Source organism: Eucyclogobius newberryi, unplaced genomic scaffold (assembly GCF_026437365.1).
Source record: "Eucyclogobius newberryi isolate DKJ021-1_F unplaced genomic scaffold, fEucNew1.0.hap1 SCAF_3, whole genome shotgun sequence".
In the NCBI taxonomy this organism is placed as follows: Eukaryota; Metazoa; Chordata; class Actinopteri; order Gobiiformes; family Gobiidae; genus Eucyclogobius; species Eucyclogobius newberryi.
Window position 1 is genome coordinate 26,090,838 of NW_027315945.1, and position 14,908 is coordinate 26,105,745.

At 38.3% G+C, this 14,908-nt stretch overlaps 2 protein-coding genes across 2 annotated transcripts; both read left to right on the plus strand.

Moving 5' to 3' along the window:
• Positions 1 to 3,655: 3,655 nt before the first annotated feature.
• Positions 3,656 to 9,434, plus strand: smg9 (SMG9 nonsense mediated mRNA decay factor). Its single transcript, XM_072461021.1, has 13 exons — positions 3,656 to 3,945; positions 4,492 to 4,566; positions 5,172 to 5,400; positions 5,486 to 5,583; positions 5,931 to 6,043; positions 7,074 to 7,185; positions 7,263 to 7,358; positions 7,457 to 7,542; positions 7,949 to 8,055; positions 8,431 to 8,538; positions 8,634 to 8,756; positions 8,909 to 9,053; positions 9,255 to 9,434. Exons 1-13 carry the CDS (start codon positions 3,799 to 3,801, stop codon positions 9,331 to 9,333), a joined length of 1,518 nt encoding a protein of 505 aa, XP_072317122.1. The 5' UTR covers positions 3,656 to 3,798; the 3' UTR covers positions 9,334 to 9,434.
• Positions 9,435 to 10,231: 797 nt separating this feature from the next.
• On the plus strand, positions 10,232 to 12,643 carry LOC140374143 (urokinase plasminogen activator surface receptor-like). The gene is made up of 5 exons (XM_072460950.1): positions 10,232 to 10,289; positions 10,392 to 10,508; positions 10,583 to 10,732; positions 11,187 to 11,300; positions 12,200 to 12,643. Exons 1-5 carry the CDS (start codon positions 10,244 to 10,246, stop codon positions 12,373 to 12,375), a joined length of 603 nt encoding a protein of 200 aa, XP_072317051.1. The 5' UTR covers positions 10,232 to 10,243; the 3' UTR covers positions 12,376 to 12,643.
• Positions 12,644 to 14,908: the final 2,265 nt, after the last annotated feature.

Genomic DNA, 14,908 nt, shown 5'->3' on the forward strand with positions numbered 1-14,908 from the left:
GGCTCCAATCCAATTGTTTGTACTCAAAAGGGTCAAGTACAGCTTTAGGGGCTATTTTTTACAGTCATTAAGTAATGTACAGATACCTTCACATTTGCTTACAGTACTTTTACTTTAGTGATTTGCCGAAAAAAGTTCAGTTGTAGTCATCTGGACTCAGTTTAGTAAAAACAAAACGTTTCGACTCTCATCCAAGAGTCATTGTCAATAAGTGAATTTAGGCCGGGAACTCAAATATTTATTCTATTCTGTGGTAAGCCCTGCCCATCGGGCCGGATAGAACAAATATCTGAGTTCCCTCAGTGAGAGTCGTGAGAGAAGGCTTTTTGCATCATCAATATAATAAAAAAAAATAACACTGGATGGAATTAAATATTTAATATTTGTGACATTTATTGAAACTATACCTTAATCAAAGGCAGGTTAAAGGCAGTCCTACAAAATGTAATGTAAAATGTTTTTCAACAGTCAGTGAATCTCTTTTTGGGACATTTTTTTGTAAACAATATACTCAGATATGTAAATGTTGCATATAACATTCACGTTATTATCAATATTTCGATATATTGCCCACCTGACTAAAATTACATCTTGCATCTTAGAATGTATCCATGGTGCAGTTGAATTAACACCACAGACGTTTTCACTTTTTTAATATTCAAGCGGTTTTCCTCCTCCTCGTCTTCTTACTGACCACATGAACACGGCCCTCGCTCATTGCGACCACAGTGGGATTAGTCTTAAATAAGATGAGAACTTTGCACGTTATTTTTTTTAGCCAGGTGCATAGAAAGAGAAGGTGCAGACCTAATGCCTATTTAAAAAAGAGATATCCACAAAACTCCCAACTCCCAACTGTGTTTGAAGTGTCTCTTATTTTGACTTGCCGTTGATAAGAAATAAAAGGAAAATGTTGCTCAATTGTAATTCTGATCTTAAAATTAAAGATCCAGTAAATGCAGCATGACCCGAATATATGAATTTTTTTTTGTAAGTTTAGTATAAAGTATTAGTAGTAGAAAAAGAGTGCACATTACTCTTGAATTGGCTACTGCATATATAATCCTGATTATTTGTCAGCCAAACCAAATGGTTAATAATTAAGGTTAAGAATTAACTGAATATGGCCTAAACGTTGTTAAGGAAAAATAACAACTTTTGTGCGATAAAAGCAATATTGATCAAAAAGGACTTGTGGGACTAAGAGTGGAAACTAGCTTTTAGCTAAATCCTACAATGGCAATAAACCTTTTCTGATTCAGATTCATCAATGGTTTGTGTCGTTTTGGCGACCTCTGCTGGGCAGTGGGCACGCATTTCATGCTGTCAATTATTGTGTAGTGTGAAATCACAAAAATAGTACATACTAGATATAATACTTTCACCCCAGATAGCAAGCTAATGTGGCCCATATCTGGCCAAGATATGGCACTTGTGGCATTAGTTCGGCCCGAAGAAACAATTGTTAACCAGAAGTGGGCCTTATATGGCATAACCAAATATGGCCCAAATTTGGCAAAATACATATGGGCCACTATATGGCAAAGATGTGGAACTTCCATCATGGTTAAACCAGACGTGAGCTTAATATGGTCCACATGCACTGTGTAAAATATGGCCCAGATTTGGCAAAATGCATATGGGCCACTATATGGCAAAGATGTGGCACTTCCATCCGTCTGTCTGCAATTCTGACTTATAACACGGTCTATATTTTATGCAGACTCAAACTAGGTTTGCACCACATGGACACAACCATTGGTCATTATTCTGTTTACTTCACCCTATAAAATAATAATTCACTACTTAATGTGAATTTTATTATTTATATTTTTCAAAAGCTTTACTTTCCCCATCACTATTTTAGCTGCAGTACCACTAACTATCACCCTTACAAAATAAGGGCATTATTTGTATATCCCTTAAATATACAGATTTAGGTTGTTTTTTTGCACAGTTTGCCAGGACTGGTTGGAACTTGGGACTAAACTTCATAATCTTGGTCAATTTACCATCCATAGTTGGTTCTGAACTATGCAATTCAATATTAAAATTATCTTTAAAAGAAATAATAAAGAAATAAAAAAGCCCGGGCAGCGGCTGTAGCTACGTCACTACGTAGTGCGTGAGTGCAGAAAGAGCGCGAATTTGGAAAGACCGGTGGAGCGACCGATTGCTGCGCACGTTCTCATCTCTCCTTCTCAAATTAAAAACGGAATGTTTTCATTTAAATCCGTTTTGTTACTATACGATATTATCATACGATAACATGTTAAATGTTAACATGTTAATGTTAACAGTTAAATGTTGTTTTCAACATTGTGTAACATTTATTTTGAATTTAAAATAAACATACATTTTATAAAAGATATGTTATATCTAGTTACCTTTACCACATTGGGGCCATTGCACTGTAATTCAATGGACCACATTTGGCCCAGATGTATGCCACGCAAAGAGCCACAAGTGGGCCACAAGCTTTTTGTATGGTCCAAATCTGGGCCAGATGGGGTCAGTGCACTGTAATTCAGTGGACCACATGTGGCCCAGATGTAGGACAAGCAGAAAGCCACATCCGTGCCACAAGTGGGCCAGATCTGACCACATGTATACTATAGGTGGGCCAGCTTTGGAACACATTCAGATGTTCAGGGCTACTTCTGGGTAACAGTTGGCATTGGTTTGGTTCACATGTGAGCTTTATATGGTGGACCGCATTAGTGCAGTACATCCAAACGGTATGTCAGCCGCATCAAAGTGTTGGATCAGGGCCAGATGTGGTCCAATGAAAGTAATGCTACTGCTGGGCCAATAGTGAAAACGCATTTGTACCAAAGGTGGGCCAGTTGTGGTAAACGAATGTGGACCGCATTAGTGCCGTACATCCATACGGTATGTGGGCCAAATCATAGTGTACGATGTGGGCCTCAACTGGGCCACAACAATTTTGCTAACTGGGACGTATGTTTTAAGTAGGTGTGATTACGTAAAATTGCCTATGTATGCTTACTTGTTAAAACAATCATTGCCACATTGCTAGATATGCAGAGTTTAATTTTAAAATGTTAATCTGTGTTTTGGCTTACTTACCTATGGCCAACGAAGCTACAATTATTTGATTCTTTAAAAAGGTTTAGGGGATAGAATTTCACCAAAGACACCAATTATGGGCCAAAAACGGGAGCTGGGGTTCTAAGAAGGCCAGGCCTGAAAGAGGAGGTCCCACGACTACTTTTAATGGTGCATTGAGAGAAAATTTGAGTGCACTAGTATTTCAACTGCTGGGCATTTGGACAGCACTAAAAATGGCGTGAGCCCTAAATAGTGCCTTTTGTAGGGAATAGTGTGGAAATTACACCATTGCCTAGTAAAATTATCAATCCAAAAAGGCTTAGTTGTTCCACAAGCATGTGTCTTTTTCAAAACATAGATGGTACAGGTTTGCAAACAAAACAATGACAATGATAAAATCCATGGCAAAAAAAATATTGTTGTGCGCAACCGGAACCTTTGAATGTACATGTAGGTGTTTCATTCGGTAATTTAAAACCGACGGACTTAATACGTTCCATTTGTACACCATGAGCAGATTTTACACGGGCGGAGTATTATTGAGCACGTGCTTTGACGCGACCCGCTCAACTGCGCATCCAAGTGCAACAAAACCAAGTGATCTGAAAAGCAGGCGATATTTACATCCAGCGAGAGGCTTAAGTGCGCCGCTAAAAGGGCCAACACTTTACCGATTATCAACACTTTCCTGTAGCTTTGTACGTGACCGGGACAATTGTTAGTGTCATGTCGGAGTCGGGACACAGTCAGCCGGGGATGTACTGTCCGGGGCGTAGAAGGAGACGCCGCCGCGGGGAAAGAGATGTGGGACCTCCGGGACAAAACCTGTCCGGACCGAGCCGAGACCGAGAGTACCAGCCCAGAGAGCGGAGGGTCAGTCCAGTCTGTGGCAGGGTTTCGGATTAAAAAATTAAAACACACCATTCAGTCTGTAGTCGCATGATTTACTTGAGACTGGATGCAGGAATTTTGGGGTGCGATGGGCAAAATACAGCAGGATAAAAACACAGTACAACAAAAACACAATTTATTTTTCGATACAATGTCCATCCGGACAAGAACCTCCCGCCACAACAACAGTTTCTTTCCCTCTGCCGTTTTAAACACTGTCACTCTAACTATAATTTAATCAACAACCACTACTTATGTATATTTAACTACATTCTTTTTGCACATACCAAGTCTATTTTTATTTTTATCTTATTAGTACATTTATATTGTTTTTCCTTAATGCATGCCTTATTTGATATATTTTGCATTATTATTGTTCATTGTTGTATGTTGCACCTAATCACCAAAGCAAGTTCCTAGTCTATGAAATGTGTTCACTGACAATGGCATTAAACCTTTTCTGATTCTGATTCCGAAACCGTTTCTATTTCCCATGTGTAGAGTAACATTCATAATGTCTGTTCTCAGGATGGGAGTGAGGAACCACCAGGTCCACTTATTCAAAAGACTCCAATTATTCTGGCGAAGCCCCCAGCAGAAAGGGTAAGAATTAATGATGTACTTCTTCATTGTCTTACATGAGTTGAATTAGTCAAACTTGATCCAAAAGGGACATTTCTTGGACACAAGGGCTGCACAATTTAGAAAAATAAACAATAAAATAATAATAATAATAACTTTGCACGGCCTTACAGAACTAATAGGCCTCTCGCCGGCTTGTGGCGAAGAAGAAGAAAGAATAGTGATAATTGCAATTTGCAAAGTGTACATTGTGAACAACTCCACAAGCATTAACGTTTGAAATAAAAGATTGACACATGTTTGTCGAGGTCTAAACTGCAGGTACACGTTTTTTTCTATAAAAGAACAAGATGTTTAGTTGCAGCCTTTGCAATATAATTGCGCCAACTCAAATTGTGCAGCCCAATTGGACACAGGCAACAAAATTACAATGACATAACATAGAGCAAAAATATAAGTAATCAAATTTAAAATAATATGTCAAATATGCCACACAAAAGAGTGATAAAGGTAAATAATATTACAACAATGAATGTGGTTCAGGTTTACACTTATTGTTGTTTATTCAGTTGTAAAAGAAAATGTATTGGTTCATGCTTTAATTTCTTTTAATAATTACATTTCAGGCTAAGACTACACAAAATGTTGCCCCAAGTGGAGCGCCTGTTCTCGAAAAGCCTATAATGCTGATGAAGGCCCGGGACGATGGGGCTAAAGCAGGCACACCTCCAGAAGCAGCAGCTCAGCCTCCTGGAGCTTCTAAAATAGAGCGAGAGGGGCAGCGTCCCACTCAGCCAGTCTACCAGATACAAAACCGAGGAATGGGCAGTTCGGCAACAAGCAGCGCTGTGGATCGTGAGCAAAATGTTTAATAATAATACATACAAAATATTAGTTCTCAACATGTTTAAGTAAATTGCTACTTTATTTTATTTAAAAGCTTTGGTTGGTCAAGCTAAACTTATTCCTCCTGAGAAGATGAAACACAGCATTAAGTTGGTGGATGAACAGATGAATTGGTGTGACAATGCAATGGAGGTAAGACTTATTAACTTATTAAGCATTTACGGTAGTTCTTTTTAAACTGCAATATTATTATTTTTTGAAAAGTGGCTCTGTGACATTTTAGATCACTACACTCTGAGTATTGACTTTTCGGTACATAGATGTGGGGAGGGATAGGTGAAAACAGGGATTTTCTGAACTTTGGAACCTCAGGTGCTAGAAAATGCAGGATTACTCAAACATGCATGAATAAATCAAAATCCAACTTTGAGCAAACTCATGATGAGGAAACACTTTTGCTCACTAAAGTTGGTTTTGCATAATATGTTCCCTTTATATTTTAGTTTATTATTATAGTCATATATTTTCTTTTGTTGAAGTATTTAAGGGACCAAACTGACATGTTGGTGGTTGGAGTCATTGGTCTGCAAGGCTCTGGAAAATCAACCATAATGTCCCTGTTATCTGCAAACACCCCTGAGGAGGATCCAAGGTAATCAAAATGAGAAAGATAAGGGAAAAAACTGTTTAAATGCTGTTGTCTGATTTCCAGAATGATCAGATTATTTAAAATGTCATGTAAACGTTTACATTTGATGTGAGTAATCTGATTTATTTCTGATTTTTCCACACCTGTGCCAGTGCTGACAAGGAAAATCATGCATAAATGAGCATACTAATGTAGCAAAGGCAAAATAAAAGAGAAAATGTTTCACTTTACCTTGTCCTCTAAATACAACAAATACTCACAGAAATAATCAGATCTTATAATAATTTTATCTAATTAGTGGTTCCCAAAGTGAGGGTCAAGGCAAGGGGGTTGCGAAATGTATTTTGTGCTTTGTAACTTCATTTTCTAGCACCCTAAATCACAGTAGTTGCCTTGATGGACCGCCCAGAATTGTTGATTTAATCAACAAAGGGTCAGAGAATCAAAAAATGAAATGATCAGAAGCTGAATAAACTATGTTCACAGAAACTAATCAAATTGATAACTGTCCCAGAGCATCTCCTGTCCTTAGAACCTTCTTTTCGGCAAGGAAAAACTATGAAAAACCTAGTGGGAAAAACCTTCTCTCAAGAAACCTTGAAGAGGACTACAGTGTTCCAGGACTGACACACTTCCATTTGCAGATGGAATGTGGAGCCAGAAACTGTCAAGAGGGAGAGAGGGGGGCTCATCTAGTACAGGCAGATGAGGAGTATCCAGGTCTAAAGGTCAAGGTCGTGAGATAGGGTGGAAAATGGTGGTAATAGAAATATGAGACTGTATTTAATATATTTTTTACCACAGTATATTTTATTGTAATTAAGTCAAATTACTTGAAGTTTAATTGTGTTTATTTTAGTGGCTTATCAAGTTTCAAAACGGACAACAATTGAATTTAGCAGTGGGGTACTGGATTGGTTGCAGTTATTTTGGAAGTCTGAAAAGTTTGGGAACCCCTGATCTGCTTCTAATTATTTGATGGTTTTCAGGCCATGTCAATATACTCATGATACATTTAAAATGTGTTGAACAGGGCTTATGTTTTCCGAGCCCAAACCCAGGAAGTCAAGGAAAGAGGGGGTAATCAGAGCACAGGGGTGGATTTCTTTATTACACAAGAACGTGTCATATTTCTGGACACACAGGTAAACTATAATAATGTATTATCGTTAATAATATAATAATTATGTTAGGAATTCTTGATTTTTGTATTTTTCAACAGCCCATCCTCAGCCCGTCCATTCTCGATCACCTCATTAACAACGATCGTAAATTACCTCCAGAGTATGACCTTCCTCATACATATGTTGAAATGCAGGTACGTAACTGTCCAGCAAAGGGCAGTGGCACAAGAAAATACAGGCTTTTCCTGTTGCGTGTGAATAAAAATTGAAATGCATCTTTCTTTGTTTTTAGTCTTTACAGATTGCGGCCTTCCTTTTTACAGTGTGCCATGTCGTAATTGTGGTTCAAGACTGGTTTGCAGATATAAACATCTACAGGTATGTCTGCAGGAGATCCCATTCACAACTTGAATTCTAAGTTCATTTTTCAGGAATTTGTGCCATTTCTATTTCACCATCTTTAGAAATTGAAGTTTGTCTAAATATTATTCAGTTTGGTGGATAGTCCCTGTGGTCAAATAAGGGACAAAGGGCAAATCATCAGTCAAATAACAGTTTGTAAAGTTGAAAATGTACAGGAAGTAAAGGTTGTCTGGTATTTATATGGCAAATTGATGAGAATAAATAAATCCATAAATAATAACAGTAATAATATATGTTTTAAATATATTCCAGTGTTATCTGCAGTATTTTTCCACATCTGTTCTGTTCATCTGTTTTGAAATTTCCTCTTGAGCAGTAAAAGTGTCACACAACTTGTTTTTTTCCCTGCTTGGCCCCCGAGGTTTTTGCAAACTGCTGAGATGCTGAAACCTTCCACTCCCTCTGCAAGCCACGACAGCTCCGGCTCCTCAGGCAAAGAAGACGGGGCTGAATACTATCCTCATATAGGTTCAACAATCGATTTCTGGTTTTCATATTCACACAAACAGGAGTCTGTATGTCCTCCCTGTGTTACCGTGGGTTCTCTCCGGGTTCTCAGGCTCCTCCCACCGTCCAAAGACATGCATGTGTTAGGCAAAATTGGCAACTCTAAATTGGCCCGAGTGAATGAATGTGAATGGTTGTCTGTAATGTCTATGTCTCTGTGTTGGCCCTGCAACGAGTTGGCCACTGTCCAGGGTGTACCCCGCCTAAGGCCTAAAGTCTCTGGGATAGGCTCCAGTCACCCGCGACCCCGAAAGGGAAAAAGCGGTAGAAAATGAATGAATGAATATTCACACAAACACTTGTTTTCTGGTGTCCAAACCTGTTTTTCCTCTCCAGTATTTCTCCAGAATAAGGCAAGACGAGATGATTTTTGCCCAAAAAATATGAAAGATATGCATATGATGGTGGACAAATTGATGACGCACTCGCACCTTAAATATAAAGGTTAAATTATGTAATGTTTTTGTCAAATATGGTTAGAAACAATAAAATGATGAATTTGTGTTGTACTAACTACTGTTTTATTTTGTTGTTGTCAGGTACATTGTCAATGCTTGACTGCAATATCTTTCCTGGGTTGAGATCAGACTATTTCGAAAATGAAGTCAATATGTTTCTGCTTCCTGTGCAGGAGACTGAGGAGGACAGTTTGAACAAAGCAGGTGAGTCTTTAAATTCTTACATGAAATTTGACTTGAAATTTGCAATAAATACTGGTTGATCATAGACCACTCCTGAACAAAATATGGATTACACTGACCTGCAAAGAGTACTGTATACATTATGTGAGGAAGTAATTAACCGTTTTTGCTAGGACCAGGTGCATACCCTCTCTTCTCACTTCTTCCTGGGTACAGAGGGCACCCGACCTTTTCTTCTATGGTTTCCAAGCTTCGGGGTCAGATACTGGCCATGCCTCGCTGCCAGCTGTCACACACTATACTCACAGAGAAAAACTGGTAAATATTTCTCATAAACCTTTTCTGTTGCATTTGTGTTTGCGATAGATTTATATTTCCCTTCATCAAAATTAAATGTAATAATTGTACACCTCTATACACATAAAATTACAAAGATGTTTACAGAGAAACAGATATTTATAATTAGAAAATATATATTTATAATTGGAAAATATATATAGTATTTGAACTGTCTGACAGGTTTCATTATGCCGCTCGGATCTGGGATGGAGTGAAAAAGTCGTCTGCTCTTTCTGAATACAGTCGTCTTCTCTCTTAAACGCACCGTTTAACACGAGTTCTATTACTGTGGACATTGCTACTGAAGAGCAAAGAGACGCAAAGCCAATCCCTTTCTGTTGGCATAATATGGTACACCTTGTCTCTACATGCCCAATCTAAATGACATGGAATGACCTGGAATGTTTCTGCCACACCCTGGTCCTTTGCCCTGTGTTTGTGTTGATGCTATGTACATAAATAAACCTTTTTGTTGTTAAACTGTTTTTGGACCTTGTGTAATTTTCATATGCCTATTATATTATATATAATCTACAAACAAAGAGGTAATAGGTCTTTTATCTTTGATAATTTACCTGTTTAATAAAATTATTTCATGATTATAGTTATTGCGGCTGGGTACATGAGCCAACCTTTTCTGCTATGCTTTCCCTATAGTGCCAATACAGATACATACACACAGCTTTCAGAAGTTTTATTGTCATTGTTGAACAATTCACAAATTAAGAACTTGCTTCGGCGTCAATGTGCAACATAAAACAGTGCATTACAATAATAAAAATAGAAGTAAAGTATATGCTCAAATAAAATAAAGGCATGCAAAATAAGTGATTTAAAGATAATATATATAATATCTATATATATTCTATCCATCCATCCATCTATTTATCTATCTATCTATCTATCTATCTATCTATCTATCTATATATATATATATATATATATATATATATATATATATAGATCTAGATCTAGATCTAGAACTTCAGTGTTTTTTTTTTTTTTCAAAAGCTTATCCCTTTCTGTAGGAAAATGATAGACGCTCATGTTTTTATTAAAACAATGCATTCGAATTTGACGAGGGGGAGTGGTCATTGGTTGAGGAGAAAAAAAATAAACCTATAAGAGCACTGCAGGTACAGACAGTTTCAAACACTTTCATTCCAAACATGCATCTGTTTTTTCTTATCACTGGGATTGTCCTTTTCCCGCAAGGTAAGCTACTACAAAAACTATAGCTTTGAGTTATAGCTTATATTTCACAACCTTTGGTATTGTTTTTGTCCCTGTAAACTAACCAAATGTGTGATTTTCCAGCCTATGCTCTGATTTGTAATAAGTGTAGAATTTCGGTGGCCCCATGTGTGGGGACTGAAGAGAAATGTCCTGCTGAATCTACTCGCTGTATAACCATGAGAACATTTACCTACATGGGTTTGTGCATTGTGCAGAATGAGAAGCATTTCCAGAGTTTGCGTGCCACTCAACAAAAACGTTTTATTTTGCAGGAATGACTAAAAATTTTGATCGCACGGAGGGATCTTGTGCCAAGCCTCAGCATTGCAATGATGCCTCGTTCAATGCAGGAGTTGAAAGAAACTTTGCCACGACCAAGTGTTGTGACACAGACAAATGTAACACTGAGCTGCCGCCCCTTCGTAAGTCCTGACCTGACTAAAGTGACCCAAATGGGTTAATTTGGAATTCAAGCCAAATTTGAGCCAAATTTCTGAAACACAGATAGTTAACTTGGCAATGGTTTCTGTGAAAACGGCCGGGTACGAAGCAGGGTCTGTTCCTCTTGCCAAAATTTGATGTTTTATTTACAGTCTATCTATGTTTATGTATAGAGTCACATAATGATTTTTTTGTAAATGAAATTTGTAAGATTATATATATATGTATTATTTATCTGTTATTATACACTCTTGTTCGCTCTCTTTGATCTGTTATTATACGTTTATTAAACTGTTTTTCTCATGAAAAAGTTTCATGAGGAAAACAGTTTGATCCCCGCTCCTCGTTTACTGTGTGACCTTGGGCAAGACATTTCACCACTGTGTGCTTGTTTACATTGACTATTCACCATTTTAACTTTATGCTATGCCACAGCGGATCTCAAATCCAAACCCAATGGGAAGAAGTGTTATCGCTGCGATGGAAAAGGAGACTGCACTGGGACCGTGAACTGTGATGGGGATCAGACCTACTGCGCCACTGGCGAGGGTAAACAGTCCTGTCTGTTACATATTTCATCTAAAACAGTAACAACAAAAAACAGTAACAACAAATGACTATAATTGCCTCAGAAAATATCACGCTAAATAATATTGAAACTGCTTCATGTCCATGTTACAATAATTCTAAAACAGGAAAACCTCAATCATGAGCTGCAATAAATCAATAAAGAGCAGAATTAAACAGTTTTATTAGCAGTTCGTATCCATGATTAGTCAAAGAAGTGACTTCTTTAACCTTCGATATCCCAAATCATTTCTTAAACAAAAAACATTTCCCACTAGTGCAAAGATAAATGTGAGACCACTGTATTGGGCGCAATGATGGTAGAGGATGATGGGAGGATCTTTATGTGGTACGGGAAGCGTTCGGTTTGGAGGGGCATGGTCATTTTTGGGGTTGTCTTAAGGTGGAGGACTGTATTGAGGAAGGCGATACAAATCAATACTAAATTCTCAGTGGTTATTCAGAACTTGTCTGGACCCCGTTTCACAAAGCAGGTTTTCTGAAAAGTCTGAATTTGGCTGGTTGCTATGTGACTTACCCTTGTCGCTGGGGCTGTGTCTGCCTGGGGACGGGAGACAAATACCGTATCCGAGCAAACCAGCACTCAATACTCCTGCACCGGGGATGTGGAGGGGAGGGGCTGCGTGTGACAGGAAGCTGGAATGTTGAAGTGGAATAGTTTGGATACATTGTGCTCATACATGTCTGCAACTCTCAAATGTTTAATGAGTGTTTATGTTATTGACATCAATGTTACCCCTCACAGATTTTTGTTTATACTCTGTTTTTGTTTAATAATGTGGAAAATGTATATATATTTAGATTGTAAATAAATAGGTCTAAATAAAGGATACAATATTTGGAGCATTTTCATTTTTCAGGTGAAGAAGGACCTGCCAAAGGATGTGCCACCAAGAGCATGTGCGTTGAGCCGTCTCCACATGTAAGGACTCTTCAGTGCTGTGAGGGAAACTACTGCAATGGAAGCACAAGCACAAGTGTCAGTCTAATGCTACTAACCACTATGACATTCTCACTCTTCTTTTTCTCAAACTAAATCACTGTGTTTGGAACTTCTCTGGTCGGGGGGTCCGCCACTTTCTTTTCTTCATGGAGATGTTACTGCTTTGTTTGGATTGTTCAACAGTTTTCACTTATTCAGTTGGTGTCACTTGCCTCTCTCTATTAAAGCCATACTATGAAACATTATAGGTAAAGCATCTGCAGACGATCTGTGGTAGACACAACCATGTTGTTTTTTTTCGTTTTTCTTTGCAACAATATTAATATGACCACATATCAAATAAATTGTTTTCCCAAATGTATTGCCCTGTCTGACTTTAAATACATTAAAATATACTTTTACACGACACAAAGGCGACACGAAATATATGTTTCGTGTCGCACAATTTTGTTCTTGAGGCTCTTGAGCTTATTTACTGTCAATGGACGTATTTGCCATACCTTCTCTATTAAGGAGGATTTCTCTTAACCGTGAACACTGCTTCTGAAGAGCAAAGCTAAACTGTATTGTAATCTGTTATCTATCTTAGGTTGCCAGGTAGATATGATTACCTACTTTTGCAGTAATTATTATAATGAATGACAATCATGATCAAAGTCAAATGGTAACATTTTGTTCTAAAACAATGCATTCAAATGTGGCAAGTCAGGGGTGTTTTAACTTTAGTTACTGTTAAAACCCAAATAAGACCAACAACGCCACCTGGGCATTAATGGGCCCAGGACCATATAGAAAACATAAAAGGCGCACAGATTCGTTGTTGACGAGGCACATAAACACTTTTAATACCAGATGTTTATTTTCTCTGAACAATAAATTCCATAATAAAAACATTAGTCTCAGTGAAATTACACAATCATTGTCCATAAAAACAATCACACTTATGAGATTAAGAAAAAAAAGGAGCATTCTTGTCCCATCCCCATGACCTCTGCTGGGAAACTTCTGCTGCGCACCCTTGACGGGCAGCGGATGTGGCTAGTTCAGCCGGCTACACACACATGGGACCCCAGCTTCTGGAACTACCATTCCCAAAGCCAGGGCCGGCCCAAGCCTTCAGGGGGCCCTAAGCGAAAACATTTTTGGGGGCCCCTCACCACGTCATCAGAATCAGTTTTATTGCCATTGTCAGTGAACAATTCACATATGGAACTTTCTTCAACGCAAACAAAGTTCACCAAAACTCCAGGGCATCTGTTTGCCAGTTAGTTTATTCTCAGCGCCTCACAAGCTCAAATATTGATAACTTAAATCCCACAATGCAACTTGGTATTCCGCTGACATCACCTCTACTCCCTGTACAAATAACACACGTCCCAGATATGTTTTTGGGTGTATTTGTGGGCGTTAAGGGTTCGACAGCCACATTAGCAGTTTAAATTAATGAACAGGGGGGGTCTGGGGGAGATTTTCAGACCTTTTTTGGGTCTTCTGGTGCATTTTAATGTGGTCCAGCCGGCTAAAGTAAGAGTAAAATGTTGAGGTTGTAATGCTATAAAATGATGATGTGATGAAACTGTGCCAGGAGAAAATTATTAAAGCCAGTTATTAATACATTATGGTACTTAATTACTCAATACAATATTGGCTATGAAAAATAATTATGGTCAAATTGATTCATTTTAACTGAAAATGTAAAAGTAATAGTTATCCTTACTAATTTATCTTTTACTGCTCCCAACTGTTCCTTCTTGCCAAAGTGACAAAACAAGTTATATTAAATTAAACAAATGGCATAAGCATTGCTTGATTAACAATTAACACTGATAAAACAGTGCAAACATGTTATTCCCAGAGAATGAACAGAACGAGAAGTGAAGGTCCAAGCTTAGCTATAGTGAAGAGACTGTGTTTCTGCAGCTTTGCCACTTTTGTATAAAAATATATAGTATTATTCTATAACAGACGTAATCAGTTATTTTTCACTATCAATTTATTATAATTTATAACAAATAGTCTAATGATGCTTTTTAAATAAATTGAAATGTTTTATTGCTCTATTAAAAGTTAATGACAATATAAATGTTTGTTCTGATCAGAACACCACACACTGGACTCCTGCACCTTTACGTTCCTCTCATTGCACTTTAAGAAAGTCAAAGTAAAACAGACATCACGAGTCACGATTGATCTCACACATGGTGATGTGAGAGAGAGGAACGCAAACTCAAACCCGCTCATCTCTAACTGAGGCTGCACAGGGGCCCGGGACAGGGGCCCGGGACAGGGGCCGCACACTGTTCACTCCAAAGTCTCACGTCAGAGGTTCTGGACGAGACGGCGCTCGTCCGAACCGGATCCCCGCCTCTTAGTGACCCGGGCCATAGAGGCCCCTCCCCGGCCTCACCTGCAGCTAACACTACCGGGCTGGTGTAAATGTGAAGCTTATTATCTTTCATTCAGACACATTGTGCGCGGTGCAGAGCTCTCGTCGCCTCCAGCCTGAACGAACTAACGTGACAGAATCGTGTTGTTTCAAACAGCAGCATTAACCGTCTCTTTGTAAGAGAAGTTCAATACCTGGAGAGTGTTGTTGAGTTTGCAGTTTCTTGACATCGTCAAGAAG